Source organism: Lepidochelys kempii, chromosome 3 (assembly GCF_965140265.1).
Source record: "Lepidochelys kempii isolate rLepKem1 chromosome 3, rLepKem1.hap2, whole genome shotgun sequence".
In the NCBI taxonomy this organism is placed as follows: domain Eukaryota; kingdom Metazoa; phylum Chordata; order Testudines; family Cheloniidae; genus Lepidochelys; species Lepidochelys kempii.
In genome coordinates, this window is record NC_133258.1 from 99,707,564 (window position 1) to 99,722,657 (window position 15,094).

A 15,094-nucleotide genomic window follows, 5' to 3' on the forward strand; every position below is an offset into this window, starting at 1 on the left:
GAGCATCTGATCCCAAAGCCTCATATCTATATGAGCCAGATTTTAATCCCACTTTTTAAAAACTGATTGCTAGTCTAAAAATGTGAAAGTTCAGAATTTTCCTCAGAAAAGCTCTGCAGCAGGGAGGTCTAGTGGGGGCAGAAAAAAAACCTAAAGGGAATTTCAGTGCTGCCAGTGACTAACAGGTCTAGTTCTGCCCCCAGATGCAAAGCAGGCTGAAGTATAAATTCGTGGACTTTAGCATGAAGAAAAACCACCTCTACCAGAAAACAGTGGCTAAAAGCATTGGGAGTCTTTAAAGAGTTCCTGGGTGTTAAAAAAAAAAAAAGTTATTTCAAAGGATGATATAAACAAGAAAGCATCATAATAATCATATTTGATACACAAGATGCTCATAAGAGACATTTAATTTAATGAGTTACATAAAATGTCTCCCAACAGTCACTGAAGACCACATTTTAACACAACTAACATTTAACAGACACGGAAAAGTTCAGATACCCATTTTACTGATTAACCCCTAATCATCACTTTAGGCAGTATCATGTACAGTAATTACAGAGTACTTATGACCACGTGACATCTCAGCTGAGTCAAGAATAAACTGGAAAGAAAATTGTAAGTACAGACAACAATGAAAATCTATATCCATCTTTTCTTCAATTTTACTAACACTACTTTGTTTCAACCCCTTCAACAATTTAAGGGTTTAAAAATTATTGAAACTTAATTACAATAATTTTGGAAAAGGCCAGATATTTCATAATAAGGGATCCTTTTATTGCCTTTTCTTTTTATTGTATGAGGGAACTGGGAGAAATTCACTGAGAATTCCATATTCTGGAATGACTACTCCTCTGTTTACCAGGTAGGCTGCATTTGGCACATATGCATAAAACACCAGGTCTTAAAACGAAGTAGAAACAACTCTGACATTGAAAAAAACCCTTTCTATAGTTCAATATCCTTCTAGAACAATTAATCATTGTTTCTGTGATTTCTTTAGATTAAGCATGGAAATCAAGATGACAGGAATCAGGTTAATAAGATCATGCAAACAGGTAAACATACATACATGACTCCCTAAATCAAACAGTTTTCCTGAAGTTATCAAGACAGTTACCCCACAGAATTGCAACTCCAGGTGAGCTGGAGAAAAGAGCTCTAAACTCAGCATTAGTACTGAAAAGCTTTGCCTAAGTAAAGGACGTGATTACTAAAGTAACTAGGATTCCCTTGATAGGAAGCACTCTGAATACTGCAAATACCAAAGTTACCTGATTGGTAACTGTAAAATTTACAAAGTCAATTAACAAGTTAAATATGACAGTTTTGAAACAGGCTAATAACATTAGCTCTCTGGTAAACTATCCAAACCCATCCAATAACCAGGCAAAAGGTTCAACTGCGATAGTGCACAGTTCTTCACCACAGTAGGGGATTGCATGTTAAAAAACATTTAATTCCAGTGTCATCACAACACACAGTTGACTAACTAGGTTAGTGAGCGATGTTTTAATTCAGGCCTAAAACATATACAGACCTGAATAATCCTATCCAAACTGCTAATAAAAATCTACCATGGACACCACAACGCATTGTAGACAACTGTGCATTCACATAGCTCCTGAACTATCTGTAGATGGGACAGGGGAGTCAGTAGAAATCATGTTTTTAAAACCTTCACGACAAGTTTCCTGCCATATCCAAGGTTTTGCTTTAAATAGTTTAACTTTAAGAAAATATATTTCTGTATTAGAAATTGAGTTCAAGAATTTAACATCAGTACAGGAGTACTTACTTCGAATTTGCCTCTTGATTTCCTTTGAAGAATCTAACCAGTTCTAAAAAAGGAAGAACATCAGTACATAAGGAAATAATTCAGACGAACGAAAGTGTGATATAATTTCATGAATTTAAATAAACACTTGTACAGTACATTCTTCTGATATTCTACTTTGAAAGTACCCTGAAGAATTTTTGAGTTAACTTGTAACTTTCCATCAAGAACTGTGCTTTGATTTTCTTCACCTCCAACGCCCCCCCCCCCCACACACAGAGCTTATTATGCAACCCTTTTAACTTCATTCTCTTAGACAAGATCTTATAATTCTGGAAATTAAATGATATTTTAGAGAGTCTTCTAATGAGTATTTTCAAAGAAATTATACCTCACAAATCAAGTAATTTCCTTTCATTTATTCCTTTTATTGACAGAAAGCAGATCTCTATGTGTAATTTCTACACACTCCTGCCTACAAACCAAAGTTACTGAAGATACTTCTCTCCCATTTTCTACAAAGTAAAATATTGTTTTTCTTCTCTCAACTTCACCCGAACACTAGCTCTGGCAACATTAGGAAGTGTTGGAAAAGACCTATTCACAGAGCTCACTTTTTTCTGTATTTCCCCCCTTCAAAGGGTCATTGTGAACCAAGTATGGCATTAAAAGCACTGGCCAAAATGTTCAAGCACAAGTATCCATATCCATATTTAAGCACCAAGATGAAACTTGCTTGTTTTTCAGAATTAGGAGCCTAGCTAACAAAGGATGTACCACCTTCAAAGCAGAAAGCATCCCAGTACAATCTGTGTAATCCACTAGGCAGCACACAATGCTTGAAATTGATGTAACTAGGCATTTAACCCTGTGACGGATGATCCAGAAGTATTTCCAGAGGAGGGGAATTGAGAAAGACATAAAATGTAATTATTAGTAACTGGAATTATCCAGATTGCTAATCTTATCCACAGACGTTATGTAAAAGAGGCCTGCACAGTTTAAGTGACTTGTAACAGAGCCTTTTGTTTATTGGCACAAATCAAATAGAGATTGATGCGGAAGAAGAATGAGGGGGGATTTGATAGCTGCTTTCAACTACCTGAGAGGTGGTTCCAGAGAGGATGGTTCTAGACTATTCTCAGTGGTGGAAGAGGACAGGACAAGGAGTAATAGTCTCAAGTTGCAGTGGGGGAGGTTTAGGTTGGATATTAGGAAAAACTTTTTCACTAGGAGGGTGGTGAAACACTGGAATGCGTTGCCTAGGGAGGTGGTGGAATCTCCTTCCTTAGAAGTTTTTAAGGTCAGGCTTGACAAAGCCCTGGCTGGGATGATTTAATTGGGGATGGGTCCTGCTTTTGAGCAGGGGGTTGGACTAGATGACCTCCTGAGGTCCCTTCCAACCCTGATATTCTATGATTCTATGATTGTTTGAAACCATTGCATTCAAACATCATGGTAATGAACGTAGTATAAAAATTCTGCATACATACTCTAAGTCAGGTTTAATGCATTTTAAGAGTGGGGGTGAGGAAAGAGAGAGAGACTGAACCTTTAAGGGCAAGACAGGAAATAATTTCACCTCCAACATCCACTTCACAGGTGTCTGCTTTAAAATCTCCCAGGGATTCCAGAGGTGCTATACTGCCAAGACTGTTGAGAGAATATCTGTATCATTGCATTTGTTGCCTGGCCTAGCTACATGCTCTTCCTTCCAATGCAGCCCACTTTTGGGGCTGTGCTTACATGCTCCCAAGGTCTGTACCAGAGTCTTTTCTTGCCTTAGGTAAATTTAGCTCAGTAACACCAAAGGCACTAAGTTGCAGTTCCTTTGGGCTTGTGTGGAGCAGGGAAATTTGCACCAAAGTAACCACATCGATATTTTCACTCTAGTGGAATCCTTTAACACAGAGATGCCTTACACCAGTGTGACTTACCCCCACAAACTTCCTGGGCTGAACCACACTGGTGCAAGTGTGGGGGTTTTTTTTTGCACCAGTGCAGTGTATCTACAATGGGGTTTGCATGGTTATAAACTATATCCACTTGGTTACACTCGTGTAAATTTCTCTTGTCCAGAAAAGCCCTTAAACTGCTTTAAAAACTAATGACAGCACCTTCAAGAAAAACATGATCAGAACATAAGATGAAAAAGATTTCCACTCTTGTTTTATACCTTAACTTATTTGTACACATATAGCTACTGCTTTGGGATTTTTAGTTAACCGTGTTTCCCTTCACCTGAGAAAAACAAAACTAAATCCCAGAGCTCCAAGAAATTTCCTATGAATAAGATCTCATCATTTTGGTGTGAGCACTAAAGATTTTTCAATAGCATTCTATAATATAAGCAACTATATTTTAACTTTTATAAGTAGAAGTGATTATAAATTTCCTTCTCTATAAAATTTCTTAAAATTATGAAAATCATTCAAGATTGCTTATAGGAGAAGGACTAAGTCAGCCTGCTTCTGCATTGGCTATTACAAATTTGTTCAAGTCTACTGCAATTTGTATAATAGTTTTAGATCTTCTTGTTTTTTTGAAACAAAAAACCAAAAACCTGGACATCACTTACTCTTCATAAACCACCCAACTGCCATCTAGTGGAAAAGACTTTCCAGGTGAAATCCTAGTCCAACTGAAGTTAATGGAAGTTTTGCAATTGGTGAAATCCTGGCCTCATTTTGAAACCTTCTGTATGTCTAGCTAGGCTTTCAGTTCTAGCATTAACACAATTCTTCAAATGAGCAAGGATGAGTTTTATGCTATTTTACAGCGACAACAATGATTTACAGGCTAAGTCAGTAGCTTTCCCCCAGAGGTTTCCCACATTAAGTTTGTAAATAAGCAAGCTCATGTTTGTCATAATGTTCTTTCAAATACAGTGATAATGGTTTAAAACTCAGTCAAAATTATGCAAAACACAATTTCATATATGTACCACTTTTTACCTAATATTTTGGTATTACCATTACAAAATACTATGATGCAGTAGTATACTTAACAGTGACATCTGCTTATAAAGAGCAATGTTCTTTAAACTATATTGGTGGAAAACGGGCACATAATAACAAGAAAAAGTTTTAAAATGAAAAAGGCAGCCTTTTGTTTTGTAAAAGATACTAGGTTCACTTTTTCCGATTTCTAAACCTGGAAGTGGTTTGTAGTTTGAGCAGCAATTTTCTAAATTTGTTAATTAACTTTATGTTGCATAACTTTGCCACTGATTTCAGGGCAGCTCTGCCAGATAAAATCAGTGGTCCTCGCTGCATAACGCAGGTCTAGTGTTCTACATAATATATGGTACCTTGGCTATAATATATAGGAATAGTTCTGTAAATTAATACATTTTACATGCATGTAAGAATATTTTTTTTCTGTACCCTTCATTTTGGCTAGAGTATTGTAAATCTATCTAAACAGTCTATCCTGATATGGACCATTTTGCTTTTGCTTATTGTGAAAAGGAAAGGACAGTGCTTTAGCATAGAAGATTTAAATGCGTGCACGTTAAATTTGATCCAGTAGGCAAAACAAGATCATTCTGTTACATTTGTAAATGGTAGGGTTAGAGAAGTAGACAGAGTAATGAATTGTCAGAGAATGTCAAAATATTCTCCACCATTACAAAATACAAAAAGTGTTTTTGTACAAATCCAGAAGAGCAGCATTTCCAGCTGTGATACAGATCATCATAAGAGCACAAAACAAGTATTAATGGAGCATTCATGAACTCCCTGTTGATTTCATTACCCTACATGCCATCTAAACTTTTAGCAAACAACTTTAATGTTTCTACAAACTCTAAAATTTCAGAGAACAGTGTAATTTTACTTTATAACAGGTTTTTTATTAAGTTTAATAAATGCTAATGAGGTCTAGTTTTAAGTTACGATACATCTCTCCCAGCTGCACAGAACACTGACATGGAAAAAATCAATAGGATCCCCTCTATTCGCACTCCTGATGTTGCATTAGGGAACAGCTCTAATTCTCCACTCAGAAGAGTGCCTGGCATTCAGTTTCCACACCCCACAGCTGCGGTCTAGCATGACAGCTGGCTCACAAATGAGTGGCTGTGATGAGTGCACAAGAATGGGAAAAACACATCATTCAGCATTTAGCACTGACTGGGCTAGAGGTCAGAGATTTGTGGCATTTTAATCTAAGGAGGCAACAGCCACAGCAGGAAAAAATGGATCAGAAGGAGCTGGTGCCAAAATGAGGAAACAATCCAATCTTCAGAATCTTAATACAGAAAGGGGGAATAAGAAAAAAAGACCAGCACATAAAAACTGAAGCTTCCAACCCTCTGTTTTTATTTTAAATCTGTGGCTCAAAGGAGCTAGTAACAGTGTTTTGTTTTTTCTGGATCAATTAATTCAAGAAGCGAGATGACCATTTTGAAACAAAGGAAAAGAGTTATGCAAAAGAGTTAATAGGAATGTAATAGGAGATGGAGAATTTCAAGCATATGGTCTTTCCCTAAAACCCAGATATGTGCAAAAGACCTTAAGCTTTACACAGCAAAGAGGAACATACAGTTTTTACCATTCTGAAAACTACAAATATGAAATATTTCCATATATATATGTGAGACTATGACTAGAACAGATAACTTTTCAAATGATAAAAATCTGAGTCCACCTATTTTACGTAGTCCCACTCTGTATATCTACACAGTCGCAACCACCAAGTATTTTGTGAACCTGCACCATGGATGCAAGTCTGAAAAAAAAAACACTACATGGAACTGGTAGTGTTGCCCTAATAAAAAACAGAAATAAATGCCCCTCAGTCTCAGACAAAGGCAGAAAGTATGTATAAGATTCACAGCACACGCCCAGCCAGCCATCCTCATCTAGAAAGGGCATAATTATTCAGAGACACCATTTAAAATTTATTTCACTAGGTATGTCAAGATTCAGGATGGGCCTGTCATCACTAAGGATATCAGAAAATACAAGGAATAAAAAAACCTTTCCACTCCTACCTAGTGGCATGAGTTCAGTGGCATTCTTTGCTAGAAGAGACTGGAGTTCCTGCCCTTCTTGCTATTGTTAAGCTTTAAAAGTACACACATTTTGGGGGACTAGGGAGCATTATTTAGAGTTTATTTAAAGCTGACTTTACAGTCTCTATTATGGACTCATGTATTTAGCATTCAGTGGTTAACAAGTATTAAACAAACAAGCCTCTCAAACAGACTGGTCTTTGAAGGTGAATACTGGCAAGATTGAAATGTTCTAGAGTGAATACCTAACAACAAGAGATTACCGCCTCTGCTTCTGCGTGGAGAGATGCCAAACACTCTTGCTTCAGTCATACTGAACAATTAATATCAAACTGTCAAGGTACCATGAGATCTCATACATAAGATGGTTGAAGGCATCATTTGTGTCTTGCTTCAGATTTTATTGTGAAAGAACAGTTACAAATGAATCCAGCAGAAGCCAGCTAAGTAAACAACATCTTCTAATCTGTTCTACGAGACAAACACAAAAGACTGTTTTTGCCTCAAATTTATCTTCTTCCTTTACAACATTAATGCATTAAATGAATGCTAGTGCTCATAAAAGTAACAGACTTAAAACACAGTGAGATGCAGTTTAAAAAAAAAAATAAGAAAAAAATCAAGCTGTCACGCACAGCTATGTCAAAGCACCTCAAACCTGACCTAAGGACCTTTCTTAGGCCTTGGCTACACTTGTGAGTTACAGCACAATAAAGGAGCCCTGGGCACACTAGCCCACTACCCGTCCACGCTGGCAAGGCACGTAGCGCGCGCTGACTCCGCAGCTCGAACACTCCTGTTACTCCACCTTGACAAGTGGAATAATGTTTGCTGTGCCCCCGCTGGAGCATCGCAGCACCAGCGTGGATGCCCTGGTGTGTTTGTGGGATCTGATCAGCCTCCAGAAGTGTCCCACAATGACTGTTCCAGCCATTCTGGTCATCTCTTTGAACTCTACTGCCCTGCCCTCAGGTGACCAACTGTCAGACCCGCCCTTCAAATTCTCTGGGAATTTTGAAAAATCCCTTCTTCTTTGCTCAGCCAGGCGTAGAGTGCTCTCAGCAAATCTTTCCAGGTGACCATGCCTCCCCGCCCCAGGCAATCCCCAGTATGGAGCAATGGCGAGTTGCTGGACCTCATCAGTGGCTGGGGGGAGGAAGCTGTCCAGTCCCAGCTGCGCTCCAGCTGTAGGAATTATGATACCTTCGGGCAGATATCAAGGGACATGATGGAAAGGGGCCATGACTGGGACGCACCGCAGTGCAGGATTAAAGCTGCGGAATGCCTAACACAAAGCCTGCGAGGCAAATAGCCGCTCCAGTGCTGCCCCTGCGACCTGCTGCAAACAGCTGGATGTGATACTTGGGGGCGACCCCAGCTCCACTCGGGGGACCATCATGGACACTTCAGAGCCCAATGTAACAAGGCAGGAGGAGGAGGAGGACCAAAGCAGGAGCAAGGGTGCTGAGGCGGAGGAAGACACCCCAGAATCCCTAGATGCATGCAGCCAGGAGCTGTTCTCAAGCCAGGAGGAAGGTAGCCAGTTGCGGCGACCGGTGCTTGGGGAAAAACACCAGAGGAGGTTCCCCGGTAAGTGGCTTTTATTTTGGAAAGGAAGTTATTTTGTGTGGGTTCTTGGGGCGAGGGGGTTAGGGCTGCATGCATGCCTAGATGCAGAATAGGGCATTGATGTGCTCTCTCACATCACGGTAATCGGCCTCAGTGATCTCTTCAAAGGTCTCATCCAGAACTTGGGCAACGCGCTTGCGCAGGTTTCTCGGGAGAGCCACTGTCGTCCTTGTCCCAGGTAGGCTAACTTGTCCATACCACTGTACTGTGAGAGGTGGGGGGGACCATTGCTGCACACAGGCAGGCTGCACATGGGCCAGGACGGAAGCCGCATTACAGTAGAAGACCCTCCCTTGCTTCCCAGGTCACCCTCAGCAGCGAGATATCTTCCAGGACAAACTCCTGTGGAAAACGTGGGAACAGTGTTCAGTATAGGGGCCTCCTGCTGCTGTTGGCTCTTCCCAAGGCACAGAAACCCAGAGGACAGTACAGTCGTGAAACAATCAGTCACGCTTCACCCTGTGCTTACTCACCATTTCGGGGCTCCCATGGGTTATGTGCGCTCGCTTTGTGACGGGGAAATTATGCTATTGTGTAGACGGTGCTTGCCCTTAAGTATGGGGGAATCATTGCTCTGTCTGGCGTGAACAATGCTGCCTCTGTTAAACGTTGCATTTTGCCTTTACAGATGCAACCTTGAGATCTCAGCTGTCCGTGTTATCACCGGCCGAAAGACTCCAAAGAATCAGAAAGAGGCCACATAGAAGCAAGGAGGACATGTTGCATGAAGTAATATAGCATTCAAGTAATGAAAATCAAGAAGTGCAGGAGTGGCGGGAGAGTGAAAGGAGGGTCCGCCAGCAGAATGCGGATCACCAGCACCAAAGTACGGAGCAGCTGCTAAGCATCATGGAGCACCAAGCAGACTCAATCCAGGCGCTCGTAGCAATGCAGGTGGAGCACTACCGCACCCCCCACCCCTGCAGCCTTTGTCCCAAAACTCTTTCCCTTGTGCCCCCGTGTCACCTCCAACTCACTTTCCGCAACATCCAGGTTCTTACCACCACCAGCTGCCTCCAACACCTGTAGCTTCACTACCCTGCCCTGAAAACTACAACCCGTACCCACTGCATTCACCCCCCATCACCATGCAGTATAGCCATCCTGAAGTGCAGCCCTCATTGCACAGTACTCCAGACAGGACATACGCAAATCTGTGATTGTACCGTTCCCCACCCCCTTGCCCTGTCTGTTTCCCAAGTAGTTGTATTTCTTTTCAATAAATGGATTTTTTCAGCTTTGAAAACATTCTTTATCATTGCATAAAGTTAGAGATACCTTAGCCCAGGAAAGAAACAGACACTGCAAGTCAGTGTAGCAAACACAGATTCCTACTAACACTGGAACCACTGCACTTCACTCCCGTGCAGGGCATCAGACATTACTGGTGGCTTTCAGCCCCAAATTGCTCCCTCAAGGCACCCCTAATCCTTGCAGCCCCACGCTGGGCCCCTCTAATAGTCCTGCTCTCTGGCTGCTCAAATTCAGCCTCCAGGTGTTGAACCTCCGAGTTCCATGCTTGAGTGAATCATTTACCCTTCCCTTCACAAATGTTATGGAGGGTACAGCATGCAGATATAACCACAGGCATGCTGTCATGGGCCAGGGCCAGCTTCCCATACAGAGAGTGCCAGCGGCCCTTTAAATGGCCAAAAGCACACTTCAGTGTCATTCTGCACCGGCTCAGCCTGTTGTTGAACTGCTCCTTGCTGCTGTCAAGGCTCCCTGTGTAGGGTTTCATGAGCCACGGCATTAAAGGGTAAGTGGGGTCTCCAAGGATCACAATGGGCATTTCGACTTCCCCTACGGTGATCTTCTGGTCTGGCAAAAAGTCCCGGCTTGCAGCTTCCTGAAAAGGCCAGTGTTCCGAAAGATGCATGCGTTAGGCACCTTTCCAGGCCAGCCTGCATTAATGTCAATGAAATGCCCACGGTGATCCACAAGCGCCTGGAGAACCATCGAGAAATACCCCTTCCGATTAACATACCCTGAGGCTAGGTGGGCTGGTGCCAGAATTGGAATATGCATGCCGTCTATCGCCCCTCCGCAGCTAGGGAAACCCATTTGTGCGAAGCCCGCCACAATGTCATGCACATTACCCAGAGTCATAGTTCTTCTGAGCAGGATGCGATTAATGGCCCTGCAGACTTGCATCAACATGATTCCAATGGTCGACTTCCCCACTCCACACTGGTTAGCGACTGATTGGTAGCTGTCTGGAGTTGCCAGCTTCCAGACTACAATAGCCACCCACTTCTCCACCATCAGGGCAGCTTTCAATCTCATGTCCTTGCACCTCAGGGTGGGGGCGAGCTCCTCACACAGTCCCATGAAAGTGGCTTTTCTCATCCGAAAGTTCTGGAGCCACTGCTCGTCATCCCAGACTTGCATGAAAACGTGATCCCACTATTCAGTGCTTGTTTCCCGAGCCCAAAAGCGGCATTCCATGGTGGTGAGCATGTCCATGAATGCCAAAAGCAAACTCGTGTCATATGTGTTACTTGAGTCGATATCATCCGAGTTCTCACTGTCACTTTGGATCATAAGGAATAACTCGACTGCCAAAGTGATGTGCTGGTGAGACTTGTCAGGATACTCCTCAGCACTTCGGGCTCCATTCCCTCAGACTGAAAGGGAAGACAGTGCGTGCAGTACAAAAAACGTTGAAAGATGGCGCCAAATGTGGATAGAAGCAAAGGGAATGCTGGGATGTGAACCGATGCATCACGGGGCGTTGGGACAGGACCCAGAATGCCCTGCACTCCCCACCCCCTTCCCACAAGCCACAGTGCCAGAATGGGAAGAGGTGCTCTGTGGGATAGCTGCCCATAATGCACCGCTTCCAATGCCGCTGCAAGTGCCGCAAATGTGGCCACACCAGTGCGCTTGCAACTGTCAGTGTGGACAGACTGCAGCACCTTCCCTGCTGTGCTCTCCGAAGGTGGGTTTAACTCACAGCGCTCTACATTTGCAAATGTAGCCATGCCCTTAGTTCCAAGTTAGATCATATAGTTTTTCTTTCCTAACAGTTTTATTTAATATTAAGTACTGCAACATTTTTCTCTGTGTGGCAGGGAGCCAACAATATGTGCAGGAGTCTTGGGAAGTGGGAGATAGGCAGTAACAAATGTGGGGAAGTCAGAGGGTTAAGGGGTTGGATGGATGTGTTTACATGGGCTTCCAGCAGAGTTTCTAACTACTGACAAGCAAAAAGTTTAAGACTTGAAAGCAATTTTATTTTAAAATCGCTCATGTCCTTTTTTCATTCCTTAAGTGGCTTAAGGTACAGGGGAGCAAAGACACAGCTAACTGGAATCGCCACAGAGAGGAAGTGGAACCACAGCTAAGGCAGATGTTGAAAGAGCAGAAGAAGAACTACTAAGGAAGGACAAGGCTGCAAAACTCCAGGGAAGATGGGATGGCAATGAGGAGAATGTGACTGACAATATAAAAAGACAGCAGAAAGGTGAGGAAGGGCGAAGAAAAAGTATATACAAATGTACATACCATAATACAAAGAAACCAATACTGATATTAATAGCAGCTAAAGTAGTAATTGTTCAACTTTGAATTCCCAATAATGAAGGCATTACTGTATGCAACTATCCACTTACATAAAGCTGGAGTGCCAATACAGAGAGTCCTATTAGAAACTGCAGCAACTGTGGTTTCCTCCACAGCAGGAGACACCACTGTCCAGCAATCACTAAAGGGAAGCAAGCGTTCAGTATTTCATAGTGCACAGTGTAAATTATATGCAGAGTATGAAAAGGTTCAATATCCATTCATTTTTATTCAAATTTTTTACAATAATGTTTCAGAAACTATTTTACGAGGTGGCATTCAGTCTTCAGAACAATACTATGTCAATAGGGTTGTTTTTTATACCCAGTACTGAATGTACTGAAATGGTTCTCACTTGAAAATTTGTCAGTGGAAACAGTGGAAAACTCTGACCTTCGCTCACCTTGTTCAGCCGAATTATAGCAATATGACTGTATAAAGACTACTAAATCTGAGAAATGTGTGAATGGCAAGCATAACTTAGGTGAGTAAAGTAACACCCTTAAAACAGTAAGTGCAAAGTCATTGAGATTAAGGCATCCCTGTATCGTTTTAATGTCAATTTTTTAAATTTAGTTCTAAACAAAATGAGTATTTAATAAGGGCCATATGGCATAGGCAATTGTACAGAAATTATGCTTGCATTTTAAAAATGAACATATTCTCTCTCATAGAAATAGGCTGCTGCCCTTAGCTCCAGGGTATAGGAAAACACTGCCGATAAATTTTACAGGGCCTACTCCAAGAACAGTAAATGCCTACCAAGCCGGTACCCTATTGAACTATGCCAGATAGCAGCTGTAAGCTCTGAACAGTTACAAGCCATTGTCTCCTTGTAGGTATTACAATTTGAAGTGTTAGTGCTAAAAAAACCCAAAACATTATTTTCAAGTAACTGGTTTGTAATATACATGAAACTTTGGTCTAACCCTGTTGCGATTGTCTTCTTGTGTTTTGATCACAAAAGGGTTTCAGTGAAACAATGAACTCTGACTCTTTCTTTTTAACAAGTTGCAGCTAGAAGCCTCTGTTGTAGTCTAAAAAAAGCTTAACAGTTCATGTCACAAATGAATAAGAACACTAAATGTGCTTGAAAGTGGTCACATTTCTGCCTGTCAATCAGTGTGCCTCAATCTCTCAAACCAACTATTTCCATGACTATTTATAAACATTCAAATTAGTAGGGAAACACGAATGGAAGGAAGTTTCCTCAACTCACGAACTCTCTCTCTCAACATTGTACTGAAGAGATAATATTGTAAAGCATAGAATTGAAAAGTGGTCAGGTTTCCCTTCTGTTCTCCTCTCCCCAGCTCTCCATTTAAGACAAGCTCTGAATAACTTAAATAGTTTCTCTTATTAACTCCCTATGTTAAACCATGTCTTACTTGGGGGCCAACTCTGCATGTTTATTAAGACAAAACTCTCATTGCAGTCAATGGCAGTTATACCTAAGTAAGGGTTATAGGACCAGGCAGTGTCACACTTTATAACTGTCCAGTTTTGGCTGGATTGAGCTGGGTTTTCACCTCAGCGTAGAGTTTATGTGGTTCTGAACAGAGAGTACAGACACCTAGAGGCAGCCCCGAGGAGCAGATAGACTAAATCTGTCTCTGCACAGAGACAGGGACTGTGGCAAGCAGCAGGTAGCCACACTCAGACATTGCACAACCATAACCACTGCTCTTCTGAGTGCCTGTCTTCCTTAGACTTCTGTACCTCAAGTTAATCATAAAACAACAAATGTTTGTAGCCTAGAACAAATGTATTCAATATCTCAAGTGAACTGGCAGAGCGGTGTGTACATACGAACTATATAAAGACCATCTCTTCACCAAAGCGCTAAGTAGATAAAACAGATGAAGGGTACAAGCAAGGGAGTGTGATCCCCATTTTACAGATGGGAAGCTTTGGAACAGAGGGATAGATTGATTTGCCCAGTGTCACACACAAAGTTTGTGGTAGAGGAAAGAATGAAATCCATACTTCCGAGTCTCAACAGCCTTGACAATAAGACCATCCTCATTCATTTTGTTGGGGCACTGAAACTGTTGCAACCAAAAGCTCATCTAGTACCAGGAGACCTGCAACCTTATCTGAATGGAACTGCAGAGGTTTCTATATTAGTTACTTGAAACACATCTGACTATTTCGTGGGGAGGCGGGAAGTGGACTGAGGGGAATAGGGAGAGAAGAAATGTTATGTAAGCTAGTTGCAGTATCTAAAAAGAGAGGTTTGAAAATTAAAAATACAAAGAAGTTTCTATTTACCATTCCTTTAGGGAAAAAACCAGAGTGCGTTGCATGTAATACATAACTTATTTGTGAGCAGAGTTTTAGACAGCTGTTTCATAAATATTCAAACACTGCTAGAAAGATAAGTCAGCAACTGGTAATTAAGAGATTGGTCAACCGAAAGTTTTTATCCAAGTGTTTTTGGTTTTTTTTTTAATAAATTCTCCAATCTACATATGCATCCCACCCCATCCTGTAAGCAGATGAAGGTAATACTGAAGAAGGCTAGGGGAAAATCATCATGTTTCCAAAAAAATACCAAAACAACAAACAAACAAAAAAACCCAACAATTTCTGATTTTAGGTGGAATCATTAAAAAACCTCTCCCCATAGACCAAAACTCCAGCACTGGGGAACTAGCTGCAGTCTCGTCTTTACAACTGTTGAGACTTCCTTCAAGAGCAAGATTTGGAAGCAAAGAAACACATTTTGGAGAAGTGCTAGAATTCATTACATTTGAAAACTAGAGCCTAACAGTTGAAGTGTTAGGCCTGGGATCCTCAAATTACTACTGAATTACAAAATATTACTAAAGATATCAGGAAATGCAAAGAAGCCATTTGAAAATGGGGATAAAGCTCTGATTTGGTTGGGAGATTAAAGTAGTACAGAAGGCATGGAAAAGAAGAGAAACTCAAAGATCGACTAAACTTTCCAGCTTCAGTGGTTCACCCAAAGTTTGCTAAGGTTTGCCCATTACTAAAAATGATGTGCCTTCACAGAAAGAAATGACATGCTTATATATTAAAATATCACCCCCACATACAGGTTTATATACATAAAGATTTAAAAATAACCTCTCAAAATC

At 41.3% G+C, this 15,094-nt stretch overlaps 1 protein-coding gene across 21 annotated transcripts in view; it reads right to left on the reverse strand.

Moving 5' to 3' along the window:
* EPB41L2 (erythrocyte membrane protein band 4.1 like 2) overlaps positions 1–15,094 on the reverse strand; it is a 249,222-nt gene that overhangs the window by 77,846 nt on the left and 156,282 nt on the right. For all 21 annotated transcript variants that reach the window (XM_073337300.1, XM_073337316.1, XM_073337314.1 and 18 more), the window contains one exon: positions 1,802–1,844. In XM_073337300.1, the coding sequence (XP_073193401.1) occupies positions 1,802–1,844 (43 nt within the window). The remainder of the gene's footprint in view (positions 1–1,801; positions 1,845–15,094) is intronic.